The 13066-nt window shown below is 43.1% G+C and overlaps 1 protein-coding gene across 1 annotated transcript in view; it reads right to left on the bottom strand.

Moving 5' to 3' along the window:
- Window positions 1-13066, bottom strand: part of LOC121181831 (A disintegrin and metalloproteinase with thrombospondin motifs 20) — a 77641-nt gene that overhangs the window by 39113 nt on the left and 25462 nt on the right. Inside the window, exons 12-15 of the mRNA XM_041038002.1 lie at window positions 3477-3622; window positions 3021-3202; window positions 1982-2118; window positions 1244-1361 (exon numbers count right to left, since the gene is read on the bottom strand). Of these exons, the coding sequence (XP_040893936.1) occupies window positions 1244-1361; window positions 1982-2118; window positions 3021-3202; window positions 3477-3622 (583 nt within the window). The remainder of the gene's footprint in view (window positions 1-1243; window positions 1362-1981; window positions 2119-3020; window positions 3203-3476; window positions 3623-13066) is intronic.

Genomic DNA, 13066 nt, shown 5'->3' on the forward strand with positions numbered 1-13066 from the left:
AGCCTTTTTCTGGGGCATCCCAGGGGTATATTGAGGCGGCTGTTTTCCACTAAATGAGGTCAAAGAAGTCATTATTGAGGCCTATGAGTTTTTAGCTGTTACAATCCTGGTAGAATTAAAATGAAGACAGCAAAAGGCAGGCCTTGCATAGCTGCACAACTTGAATATTTATTTATAAGGCATGCACTAAAAGGACTTGGTTTTGGTTATGTAAAAAAAAAAAAAAACATTAACACGTATAAACACCCTTGAAGGAACATGTTCAAATTCTGTGTCATTTAAACGGTCAATATTTAGAAACTTAGAAGACAGCTTAACTTGCAATTTGCCTTCACCACAAGACAAAAAGAATGCTATGGTTTTACCTCAGAATTCAGTTTGTGTAGTCTGATGATGAAGGGAAAGAAAGCTCAAGATAAAGACAAAGACTGACACAAAAAAAAAGGAATAAAACAGGGGTAGACACTAAGAAATAGAAAAACAACAAACAGAAAAGCACAAAAGGGGAAAGACACAAAGAAAGGCCCAGACCCAGAAACAGAGGGATATCCTGCCTGGGCTGCACTCCCACTCATGTTCTCTTTTATGGTTAAGCCAGATTTCCAGGACTGAGGTGGTTCAGTTCAATACAGTCCTCAAGCCCTGCACCCCCAACAGGCCACGGAAGGGAGAAAGAAAGCAGATGGATAGAGATGCTAAAGTTCTACGCCAAACTAATGCAGAGCAAACATGATGGAGGCCACACCCAGAGCTTTTATGCTAATGTTTCTGCTGTTTTGCTGCCCAGACTTAAAAAGAGTTGGATGCAATCAGCAGTTGGCCCGAACTGAAGCGCCGCATTAAGTAGGACAGTTCAAAGGAGTGATGTCAGGTTTGTGTTTACTATCGAAAGACCTGTCAGAGTGAGATGGCTGTATTAATCAGTTTCTAAAGCTTTAGAGAAGATTGGTGTGGCGGTTTTCCAAATTTGGCTGATGCATGTATTGTTGCTCAAAATCAGGCTTAATATATTTAAACATAACCAGACATGACATTAGTGCCTAATATGAGCATGCAGCGCGGCAGCGTTGCAGCCACACGGAACTGAAGTCTTTCTTAGCTCTTCTATGTTTACTGTGTATCAGATGTATCATACCTCATCCTCAGAAGCTGCTGACATATAACATGTTTAATAGCAACACCTTTTTTTGAGAACAGTCAGCTATTAGTGTTCGGTACATGTAATCTGAGCAGCGGGACGTACCATACTGTGCATCGTTGAAGGTCCCTGCCAGGGTTTTACACGATGAGTTGTCCCCGCCACACACTCCACACTTGTCATTCCTAGCCTTCGAGTTGAGAACATGGTCGCAGCCTGCTTGCTGGAGAGGCACAGATAAGGAGAAGATGGAAATTTATGATTTAGATCAGAGGTGTCCAAACTGTTCCACAAAGGGCCGTGTGGCTGCAGGTTTTTGTTCCAACCAAGCAGCAGCACACCAGACTTGACTCATTTAATCAACTGATCTCAGTATTTAGACAGTTGATTGGTCAAACTGTGTGCTCTTCATTGGTTGGAACAAAAACCTGCAGCCACACGGCCCTTTGTGCAACAGTTTGGACACCTCCGATTTAGAATGATTGCGTTGAATGTTTTAAAGTGTGGATTTGTTAGCAGATTTTCACCTATGGACCTATGTTTCTGAATGTGACCTACAAACGTTTCACTGACAATTGAAGCTTCATCCTTTTCCAATAATCACAAAATGTGAAATGTAAGAATATGAGAGGGCTGAGATTGTTACGTTTGTATTTCTGTGTCAGCATCATCATTTTTTCTCATCGACCAAGATATAGCTTTGACATAGATAAACGTTTCTGACGCATGTCATGATAGCATGGGAAGGAGCTAAAAACTGAAAGCTGATGTAAATGTTGAAGTTTTCTGTGTTGGTGTGTGTGTGTGTGTTACACACAGAAAAGTAAAAACAGACAGATATACCCTGCAGAGGCCTTGAACACAGATGTCGTAAGTGTCTGGCCCACAAGGCGTGCCGTCGATGACGCGGTCCTTCAGTTGATAATACGCTGTAGTCCCAGCAACGCGACAGAAGAGCTTACAGCGATCCTTCATCAGTACTGGATGGAAAAAGAACGATTATGGAAAAAGTTGGACTATATTATATTAATGGGATTAATAACATAGAAATCCTGAACAATGACAAGATGAAAAGCCTGGAGATGACTTAGCTGTGCTGATGAAATAAATCAAAACATAACTTCACATTTTTGATCTTAAACCTATTTACTTTTCTTTTTGGCAAAGTTAAGCAAACTTTTGTTAGAACCGCTGAAAAGTTTCTTGGAAAATGTATCTGACAGTGTACTGGCTCCGGGGTTTGGCCTGTTTGCTTGTACAGCATCAATTAAACGAATGAATCACTTGCAGCAACTTAGACATGGTGGTCTTTGCCAGATGGTATCTCATGTAGCTTGGGCAAGCCATCTCGGCAAGGAATGAGATACGGCTGCAACAGGGAAAGCTGCCAGGAGGTTCATTTGGACGGGCTGCATGCTGTTTAATTTTGCTGTTGTTTAGTGTCAACTAAAGGCTTAGCCCAGGACACCTCTTATCATGGGTATGTAAATTAAGACAAAGAAAAGACACATACAGACAGATGTGTACTCTGTCTTACACATCCACCCATTCGTCAACAAGCATTTTCTATTCTCACCTCATGTATATTGTGTGTCTTGGACTCCATATACCTCCTACACACAATGTGGACTTACTGTATGAGAAGCTTACACAAGCTTGAGAACCGGTAATCATACATAAAGTGAATAACTGGGTGCAGACAAAGACTGATTTCAAAATGGAGACATGCAGCATTTAAGTTTAATGCACCAAACATACTGTATCATTGGCATCAAACTGCACTGTATAGTTGGATGTAAATAGTATCTGTCTTTGATGTTGCAGCTCAAGTTACCACAAGACATTCAAATTACATGCTTTAGGATTACACTGGTGTACTCACTGCCACTGTACTTGGGGACCCAGCGGACGGTGGGAGGTAGGCCGTTGATGTTGAAGTGCTTGCCGTCAAACTGAGAGCACTGCTCTTCACGGAAGTCTTTCCGTCCTCTCGGACATGGCTCAGTGTTGCAAGAGCGGAACTTCATCCTGCGACCCACACAGAACTTACCGCCATTTCTGGGCCTAGTGTAAAAGGAGACGGATCACAGAAGCACTACACTCAATTTCAATTAAAAGATCATGTTTGCCCTTGTTTGACTGGAGCTTTATGACTTCAAACCAAAATTGTTTACATTGAAATTCACACTAAGGAAACAAGCTTTCTTTGACTGTTGCTTAAAATCAAGTTGAGACTCACTGAATCTGACACACAGACTTGTTGCTCACTTAAACTTGTTTACAACTCTTAATCATGCCTGACTGCTCTCTGATTTGGCTTTGACTGTCTGATCCTTACTCAGGCTTGTTGCAGTCTCGACTGGTGCTCCGGGTTCCTCCACCACAGGACCTGGAGCAAACACTGTAGGGCCCCCAAGGACCCCACTCCCCATGAACTGGCTGCAGGTCCAACTCCTTGTTTACACACATTCCATGTCTGCAATACTGTATGTGAATACACACACACACACACACACACACACACACACACACACACACACACACACACACACACACACACACACACACACAGATCCTGTTAAAAACAATGTCTGCAACTCCTGCAGTCGTGAAGACAAACATGGACTGTGTGGAGCTTTGCTGCAGATTTAGTACACGCACAGCTTACAGTAGTGATCCTTCGTTGCCTTCTTAATCCTATGTTTAGATCTCAAGCTAAATTTTAAAAGAAATCCCAATTCAGCTATTGTTTACCCTAAGGGAATGTCTGCAACTCCTCCAGCTGTCAAAAGAGAAATGGGAGCATGAGGGAGAGACATGGATACAGACAGAAATAGAGGAAAACCAGAAGAGACACCTGTCAATACAAGAAACCTGAAACTGATATATATACACAATTAGCCACATTATCAAATGCATTTGGCGTCGTGGGGGTGTTTTTTTTAAAGAGAGCTAAGTCAACGGCTAAGTTTCTGCTGTGGTCATTAAAAAAAATGCATTTCATCAATGCAATTTGGAAATCGACAGTGAGTTGCACAAACTATTTAATGAAAACAATGGTGGTTTGAGACTCACAGAAGTAGTGAAGTGTATCACTACTTGGCAAAACATTACCTTTCATAAACCCTCTTTGTTTCCACAGAGTCTTACCATTTTTCACATGAGCTTTCTGTTTTAAGGGCACACAAGCCCGATTCAGCTTATCTACAGAAATGCTGTTTGACGTTAAACACAAAATTAGTTTTGCAGCAAAGAGAAAGCAACTGAAAATTAAATCCATTTCCTATGCTAAAGACAATAGAGAAAATCCATAATTCTTTTTTGTAAAATTATCTCTGGCTTAGACTGTAAATACAAAATTACATAATGCACGTCTTTCATACTGTAGAGCCAATACAACATAGAACCCTGGTATCAAACAGTGTGCACCCACTAACCAACCTTTGCCAAGAAGTGCTAACACTGCTTTCATAAGCAAAGCACGGCAGGCCCATTTTCCTTTGTGTGTAACCAAATCCCCTTCCCGGTGCCTAAGATATCGGAGGGTCCTGTTCACTGAAAGAATGCAGGACAAGACGCCGTCTGTCTGGGTACGTAACCCGTCGTCCGGGCACACAGGCACGGGGAGCAGTGGCACCATTGTAAGGAAACTCTAGAGTTGTGATAACAAGAGGAACAAAGTTCATTACTGGCTTGACATCAGGAACTCCCTTCTTCTGTTCAGTTTTGTATCTACTGAGGTACACATCTTTAAACCTGTAAGGTGAAAAAGAGGATGCTCTTTGCAGACACCTCAGTTTGTTCATCTTCACTGTGGTTTAGAGTTCGGTTTGTGAGGTTAATGTGCAAGTCGTTACTTCCACAATCAGCTCCATCAGGATGAGAAATACAACTGCATTCATTTCAACTGGCCACAGGCCCATTCCACTACAAGACATTCAATCCCCTACTCCAGATGAAAAAAAAAAAACAAAAACACTAAGACTGCTTGTTCTAAAGACTCTTGAGAGCTGAGAACAGAACTGTGTGAGATCCGCTTCAGTGGATTTTCATAATTACATGAAATAAACCGGAGAGGATATCAATCAAAGTCATCTCCTGGACAATGGCTTATCTGGCCAGTTTCTGCTTTAACACAAATTCACAACTTGCAGCCATGACCTCAGGTGAACACCTGCAAAAGCGCAAAGTCATACACACAAACACACGTAAACATACACAGAATTTGGCACTGCTGTCTCTACTATCTTGGCCTAGTTTGCATGTGTTTTTTACACACTTGTGGGTCTAATGACGGAGTGTAAAGTCTGTTCACAATGACAGACAGGTGTTAACAGCTGCAGGGTATGAACTAAACAAGCCACAAACATTTCCATAATCCAGACCTGGTTTGATTATTGGCCTGGTCCTTTCTTCCTGTCTGACTCCACTGTAAATGCAAACACGGTGGATTCAGAGTACAATTCAAATAAAAAGGCACTAAAATGAATGTGATAAAACATCCACCAGTGGAAATAGCTTCCACACCACGAAAAGACAAACAGGTGTTGGTCCATGTTGGTTGAGCAACTTCTCCAAGAAAAAAAGAGCTCAACAATCGGAGATCATGGCATTGTCAAGAAAACACATTTTAAGAAGAAAATCCAAACTTTTCCTTTGTCACTACAAAGAGTTTCCCACCCCTTATAAGCTCTCACATCCCTTCCCCCCACCTCAGCTTAAGGACTGACAAACCGGACCTGAGCATCCCCTCTATACGTCCTCTCCACTGCCACCCATCCCCCTTATCCCCTTATGGGAAATTGCAAGTGCCACGCAGGGACCACCACAGTGCAACCAGGAGGCGGGACCCAAGGAGCTGTCAAACACAAGGCGGACTGTCTGTCAGAGAGGACCAAAGCCTGTGTAAGCCTCTGAGGCATTCCACTCCCCCCGCTGGCACTCTGTGTTTACAACCGTTTTGTTTGGCTTGAAAAGGTGATGTGGGTGAAAAGAAGAAAGGAGGAAAGGGGGGAGTGGAAGTAAAAAAACATCTGTGTGAGATGATGTATGTGTGTGTGTGCGAAAGTGAGCATGCTTGTGACTCTGTGCGCATGTGTGTGAGTGTGTGTGTGTCTGTGCATGTGTGTGTGGTAAGTGGGAGAGTGACTGCTCAGAGTCTGGAGGCATCTGGGGGCCACACTCATTTCCAATTAGCCTCTCTTTCCGAAGTGCACAAACACACTCTTGGAAAACGCTGAGGTGAAAGCCGGCCAAGCTCAAACAAGCAGTAAGGACATCAGCAGACCCTTTCCTAGAAAGATTGTCACAATTTGCCCTCAACTGGGAATGTGGTGAGACATTTGAAGCTCTTGTGAGACAAACCTGTCCTGCTGTGAGTAGCATGTGTTTCAAATTAGGAATTTCACAAAGACACACACTGACTCACCAACACATACTGAGATATGTGCATGCACACATATATCCCATGCATGCACTTTAGAAATACAATACACAGATATACATATAATGCACACAAACACGCACATTACCTTTCAGTCTCTGCTCTCAAATCACACACAAACTAAGTAAAGTCTCATGAACTCAGCAATACAACCACAGAGAATAGTCACCAGCAAGCGAACCCCGACAGTGGTTAACTAAGGACAGCAGCATCTGCTCTGAGCTCTTCAGCTGGCTGGTTTGGAAGTTAGCACCCTGTAATTGCCAGGAAACTGTTGCAGAGAGCACCTCATTTCTGAACCCAAGCCATACATCACTGCAGGAATGAGAAGGCAGAGGACTGATTTAAAAAGCCCACCACTCTTTCATTTTAACACGGCTATTTCCAAAAGGAATCACCTTTCATGTTGCGGTGTCTTTCTCATGGCTCCAGGTTCGGAGTTCACCTTGGCCTTGGCCTGTTGGAGGGTTTGTGTCTTCCCTGTCTTCACTACAATTCACAAATAAAACCAACTGCAATCCAAAAAAAATCACCTGTTAAAATGGCACAATATGGACCACTGCTGTTGATCTTCATTAAGTCATCATATCCTTTTACAAGTCTAATAATTTCATCTGGAGGTGAGAGGTGGTGGAAAGCCCATGAAGCTATACATTAGTAGTTAGGGATCTTGTGCAGAGGTCTCTTTGGACTGAGGTTACTGGATATAAGTCAAATGATGGCTGTTATTATAAGTTGGATGTGCACTGACTCATCTTTCAGTTGAAGCATGCCTTTTCCCCTGTTAGTTCCACATTTCCTCTTTCCCTTGTGCCAAAAAGGTGTGAAGACAGAAGGAAGAGAAATGATGAGAGGGAAAGGAAGGTGAGAAAGAGAGACAACATGATGCAACCGTGACCCCAACCACCCTCTCCTTTTACTATATCCCCTGTGTTTCCTACCGTCCACGATGTGATCCCTCCTTTCCTCACATCTTTCCAAGAGTGTGTAAAGGTTGTCATTAAAGTGAATGACTAGTTTGGTCCCATCAGCTGTTGCATTCACCTGCACTCAGACACTTTTGCTGCAGGTCTTTCTCACTTGTGATCATTGTGTTCAACTAAAATAAATATTTCTTCTGATCTTTTAAAGCTGCGCTCATTAATATTTTTATTATATTCTTATGTCTAATGTCTGTTATCTCATTGTTTTGTTTTTAAACCAGCATTTATTATTATTTATTTCATCATTTGTTTTTTTTTGGCCACCTGGAGGCAGCCCAACAAGCTGTAAAAACAACATATGGTCACCATATAAGGTTCATATGGCAAACATGCTAACACAAAGTGGTTTATTCACACACTGAGCAAACACAGGGCAACATGAGCATTCATTTGGAATCTTGTTTATGTCCACCTCATGAGTATACTGCATATCCAGTTAACACTCTTGTTTTAGCTCTGTTAAATGCTCCACTATGTTCACCAGCTAATCGTTAACCTTCCTTTTGGTGCTGGGGTAGGTGATGTACCGTGGAGTTTGTGGGTGGGAGCAATGAGCGAATAAAAACAGTAAAGCTGTGGATCCTAAAATTCAAACAGTAACTGAGAAACTGAGAAAAAAAATAGAAACAGATAAACACAGAGATTGAAATCCTAAATCAGGTGCTAACTCTCAGAAATAGCGGGGCTTACATTTGTAAAGTGACGGAAACAATACTCAAAATTCGTCATTCTGTAATTATTAATATTTTCTGTCATTTTCCAGTGTTTTGTATTACCTTACACACAATAATTTGATTTTAATAACTGAATGTTAGGGCATTACTGTTTGCTGCATTTTGACACTATAATAGTGCAAATACATCTTTCTCCTTCTACACAGGCAGCAATGAAAGATCCACTCACTGGCTACCGGACACAGTAATTCCATCAGAAAACTTTGTGAATGCTAAAACAACAATCCTCTTGTTAGCCCAAATCCACAGATATGACTGTGACGACGGCAAATCAAAGTGGCAACATCCTGCAAATTTCCAGAGATTAGCTGAGAGTGACACTGACACCACTCTTACAATCCAGTACAGACACATGCACACACAAACACACACACACACACACACACACACACACATACACACAAACACACACCCCGTCCCAGCATCGTACGACAAGTCTGTCAGGCTGCCAGGGAGCTCCAGCCAACACTCACCGCCTCAGCCAGCAGACTCCATTCTGCCCTGGCTTCACTTTTCAAGACCTCACTATCTCACTCTAATTGGCTGAAACCAGAGCAGGTCGTCATTCTTTTCTGAGGAATGTTCTGGAAATCGAAAACAACTTCCCGTTTATTCACTTACACTAACCACTCAATTAAGTCCCTGTTAAGAGTATCTGGGAAAGCTTTTGGGGTGTTACACGTATTTAAAGAAAAGCCAAGCAAGTGATCATTGTACTGAAAACGTGTCATTTTGCCTCAAATTCCCTAGAAAAATGGCTTTCAAGGACAGCTTTCAGTCAAGACCACACTCAAGTTCACAATAAAATGAACAAAACTGACAACAATAAAAACTTTGACAACAAAACATCACTGTTTATTCAAGCTCAGGCATCACATTTTCCCCTCCGCCACCCACTGAGCGATTACGTGGTGAGAAGCAGTGCAGGGATCTTCAAAGGGTGGGGATGTGGATACAGGGCCGAGCGGTCCCCGGCTGTGGTTTGACAGGCACTTATTGATCATACTCGCTGGCCCCTAATCTACAGACACATGCACACAGACACAGACGTGTGTGTGTGTGCTGAAACTTGAAATCAGGTAGTTCTACAAGTATATAAATACAACACACACACAAGAGCATCCACATGCATGTACTTGCACGCACAATCAAAACACACACACAAACAGACACACACAGACGCACAAGCTGGATCCTTTTGAAGAGTGAGAGGGACCGAAAGGGGGGGTTAAGGGAGAAAGAGCAGGGGAAGAGAGGATGGAGGGGAGGGAGGGTGGTGGCAGTATTTATAGACAACAAGTGATGGGATGCCCTCATTAGTGCACGGCCCACTGAGCTAGATGACATACGCCGCCAAGAGGTCATGTGACCGCATTACTCACTCTGGCGCCCTGTGAGAGGGCCCGTTGAGCAACAGAGAGGCAGCAAGAGGAGGGAGGGGGGGAAAGAGGCAGAAGTGGAGAAGAAGAGAGAGTCAGAGGAGAAGGGAACACAGGGGGAAGAAAACTACCCATGAACCCTGCAGTGCCCAGTGCCCTATTTCAACTAAGCTGTATACAAACAAACTTTTTTTCACTCTTTATTTAGCGGACGTGCCACTCTCCTACTTTATGAGCACTGACCTCAATTACCCGATGCGGTCACAACTTTGTTTCATAACCTAATAGAACAAAAAAAACTCCACAGACAATGCAGGCACAAGAGTTGACAGCCGTTCAGAAAATGTACTTCTTATGAGAGATGACGTTTCCAGTGTAATCGCTTACAATGACATGGCAGGCTTTGGGCTAATGAAAGGCCAAGAGAGAGGTCTTTAAAGGGGAGCTTTAGTTGCTAAGACAATACCTTCTGCTGGTTTTCCCCACAGAGGCCATAGCTGTAATCCTCCACACACACACACACACACACACGCTCTCCCCCTTGCAGATCTGCAGACACCTCAGTGCCAGGAGCTCGACCCAAGATCCTGTAAAGCCTCAGACTTGAACCTCATGACTTTTTCGTGGAAAGAATGAGAAAAGGGTCAGGAGAAGAGGCGAGAGGGTGTGATAGATGCAGTACATTAAGAGCATCTAGGAAAAGAGACAGAGAGAGAGACACACAAAGAGAGGAATGCAGGTGAGGCACAAAGAGATACACAGAACAATACAACACTGATGCAAGAGAATCAAGAAGAATCATCTGGGTTTACAGATTACCAGACGTTTGAGGCTGGCATAATGATGAACACAAACATTCTCGCACACAGGCACACAAACCCACCACACAGACGTACCACATAAAAGCACTCCTGTATGGGCAGGTGAGTGTTAGTGCAGGGTCCCCCTCTCTTTCAACTCACGCTACTTCAAACAGCCCCCTGCATGAAGATGAAACTGGGGCCTCGTCACTACAAACAAAGGTGGTGCCACTGCTCACACACACAAAGAAATGAAAGAAAACTGTTTGTGTTTTTGTGCAGACAGAAAACAACCCCCACTAAAAGATCAGATATGGTTTTTAGCCTTGCTAGAAAGGCAGCTTTAGGGATCACAGTGTCGATCTGTTCGTTGGTTCCACCACTTTGGTCCAGACTGAAGTATCTCAACAACTATTAGATGGAATACCATAAATTTTGCAGACATCCATAGTGACCAGAGAATGAATCTTTCAGAGTTTAGCCATCTTGCAACACACTGGCAAAAGAGTAAGTAAGTATCCGCAGTAACATAGTCACAGGCCGTGCTGGTTTCTGCTGTTTAATAACCCTGTAACCAGTCACAAATGTGATGGCACACCAGAAAAAAACAGAAAAGCAAACTCATCAACTGGCAATGGGAAAGGAGTCAATCACCTTATTTAGTGGGTTTACCTCCTTTTAATATTAAATGTATGCACTAAATTTAGTGTAAAAAGGGTTTTACTTTTGTTTTTCTAAGCAGTGTGACACAAGAAATTTTGAATGTGATTTAGGGATAAAGAGACAGTATAGCTAAATGTGGTTAACCAGCAACAGTTGTTACAGTATTCACATGATTTCAGTGTGACTATAAACTATAAATGGTTACACGTCTAAAAGAGTTCACTTTTCACACAAATCTAACCTGGTTTTAATCTACAGTAGATGCCTTGGCCTCTTGGGACCTGCAAATTACCAAATGAGTGTTTACAGGGTTCCAATAAAGACCAGACATCCATGGTAATCTAGCTCAGTCAGCTCAAGTTGGGTAAAGGGTTTGTAGCTTATTAAAGCAAACCACTCACTGTGATTAAACTAACACCATGTCTCCTCAACCGTTTCTCCCACATACAGGATGAGAGGAGTATGGGAGTTGCGATCCCAGGACCATTACTGTTTAGTCGGGTTGTTGTAGTTGGATTAAGATGTTAGCCATCCCCTGTTAACCTCTCCTCGCTAGACAGGGCTGATCCAGGACCTAACATGGTGAGGAGGGAGATGGAGCCAGATGAAAGGATATGAGGGGTATAAGACTTACATGGGCCCACACTGCAAAAGACTCCTGGAGGGCAAGAGGTTAAGGAGAGAAGTGAACCCTCCTTCTCTCTCTCCCTCTCTTTCTCCCTCTCATGCATGTTCCGAATGTTAAACACCAGCCCACCACATCCTCATCCCCCTGTACCTCCTCCTCGTTCTCCTCCTCCCCTCTCCTCTCCTCCCACCTCCTGCTCTTCAGAATCACTGATGTGAGGTCTTTTGTGAGAGCACTGGCTGGCCTCAGCCTGGGCTCTGTTACGGCCTGACCACTGACCCACTCACCCGCCTTTTAAAGAGGTTTTAGGGTCATGGGTTCACAACAAGGTGACTCAACTGTGAACGGCGGGCGGCATCCTCTTTCAAAGGGCCCACGTCTTCACCTTTCCCTCTCAAGACTCTCTTTCCCTCTTTTTTGCCCCCACTGTCTCTCTTTTCTTTCCTCTTTCTCTCTTTCTCTTTCTGCCCCCCTCCCCTGCAGCCCTTCTTTCCATGTATCCTCAGAGACTGACCCGCCGTCTCAGCCCTAATTAGCATAGCATCCCAGAGCGAGGAGAACATGAAGGCTAATGGGGGTTGGGGCCCCGTAACAACACTGAGGGAAAAAGCTTCAAGTTTCTAACTAGGGCCATCACCTGACCACATTTACATGGGTTTCTGCAACCAGAATGCAGGCAGGAGAGTAATGCATGATAAATTATTCCTTTTTCTTGGTAGAGGAAGTGAACTAGAAGGAAAAGGCATCAGGATTCAAAGCAGGGCTGCACTGGAGGTATTTCGTATTTTCCCTAAAATGTAATGAGTCCAGCTTTAACAGCAGTGCTGATTGGGGAACACCTAAATAAAATATTTTCAGTGCTGCAAAATCCGAAACAAATATTTAAATTTGTAAAAAATAACTCATATTTGGGTTTAAAACTAACTCAGTTTGGTTTCATGGTAGCTGCAGTTAATTCACATTTTTCTTACCCTGCCTCAAATACCAGATGGGTGGGCTTTGCTGCGCGAGGATAATTCATTCTGTCAATCCAGTGGCACACTACCCCATAAAAGAGGATAAGGTGTTTCTCATGTGAGAGACATATGCACTTCATCCCACTATGCAAGAAGTGAAGAAAACTTTTCGGTATAGAGCTCAGACTTTGAAGAACTGTGTACACTGTACAATTTACTGTGATTCATTAACCAACTAACCATATAGAGACTGACCTATATATAATGTAGGTCAATCACTGTTGTTCTCAAAGGGAGGATATAATTCACAAAACCTTCAAATCCTCAGGTTCCGACCGCTTG

This window comes from Toxotes jaculatrix, chromosome 5 (assembly GCF_017976425.1).
Source record: "Toxotes jaculatrix isolate fToxJac2 chromosome 5, fToxJac2.pri, whole genome shotgun sequence".
Classification (NCBI taxonomy): domain Eukaryota; kingdom Metazoa; phylum Chordata; class Actinopteri; family Toxotidae; genus Toxotes; species Toxotes jaculatrix.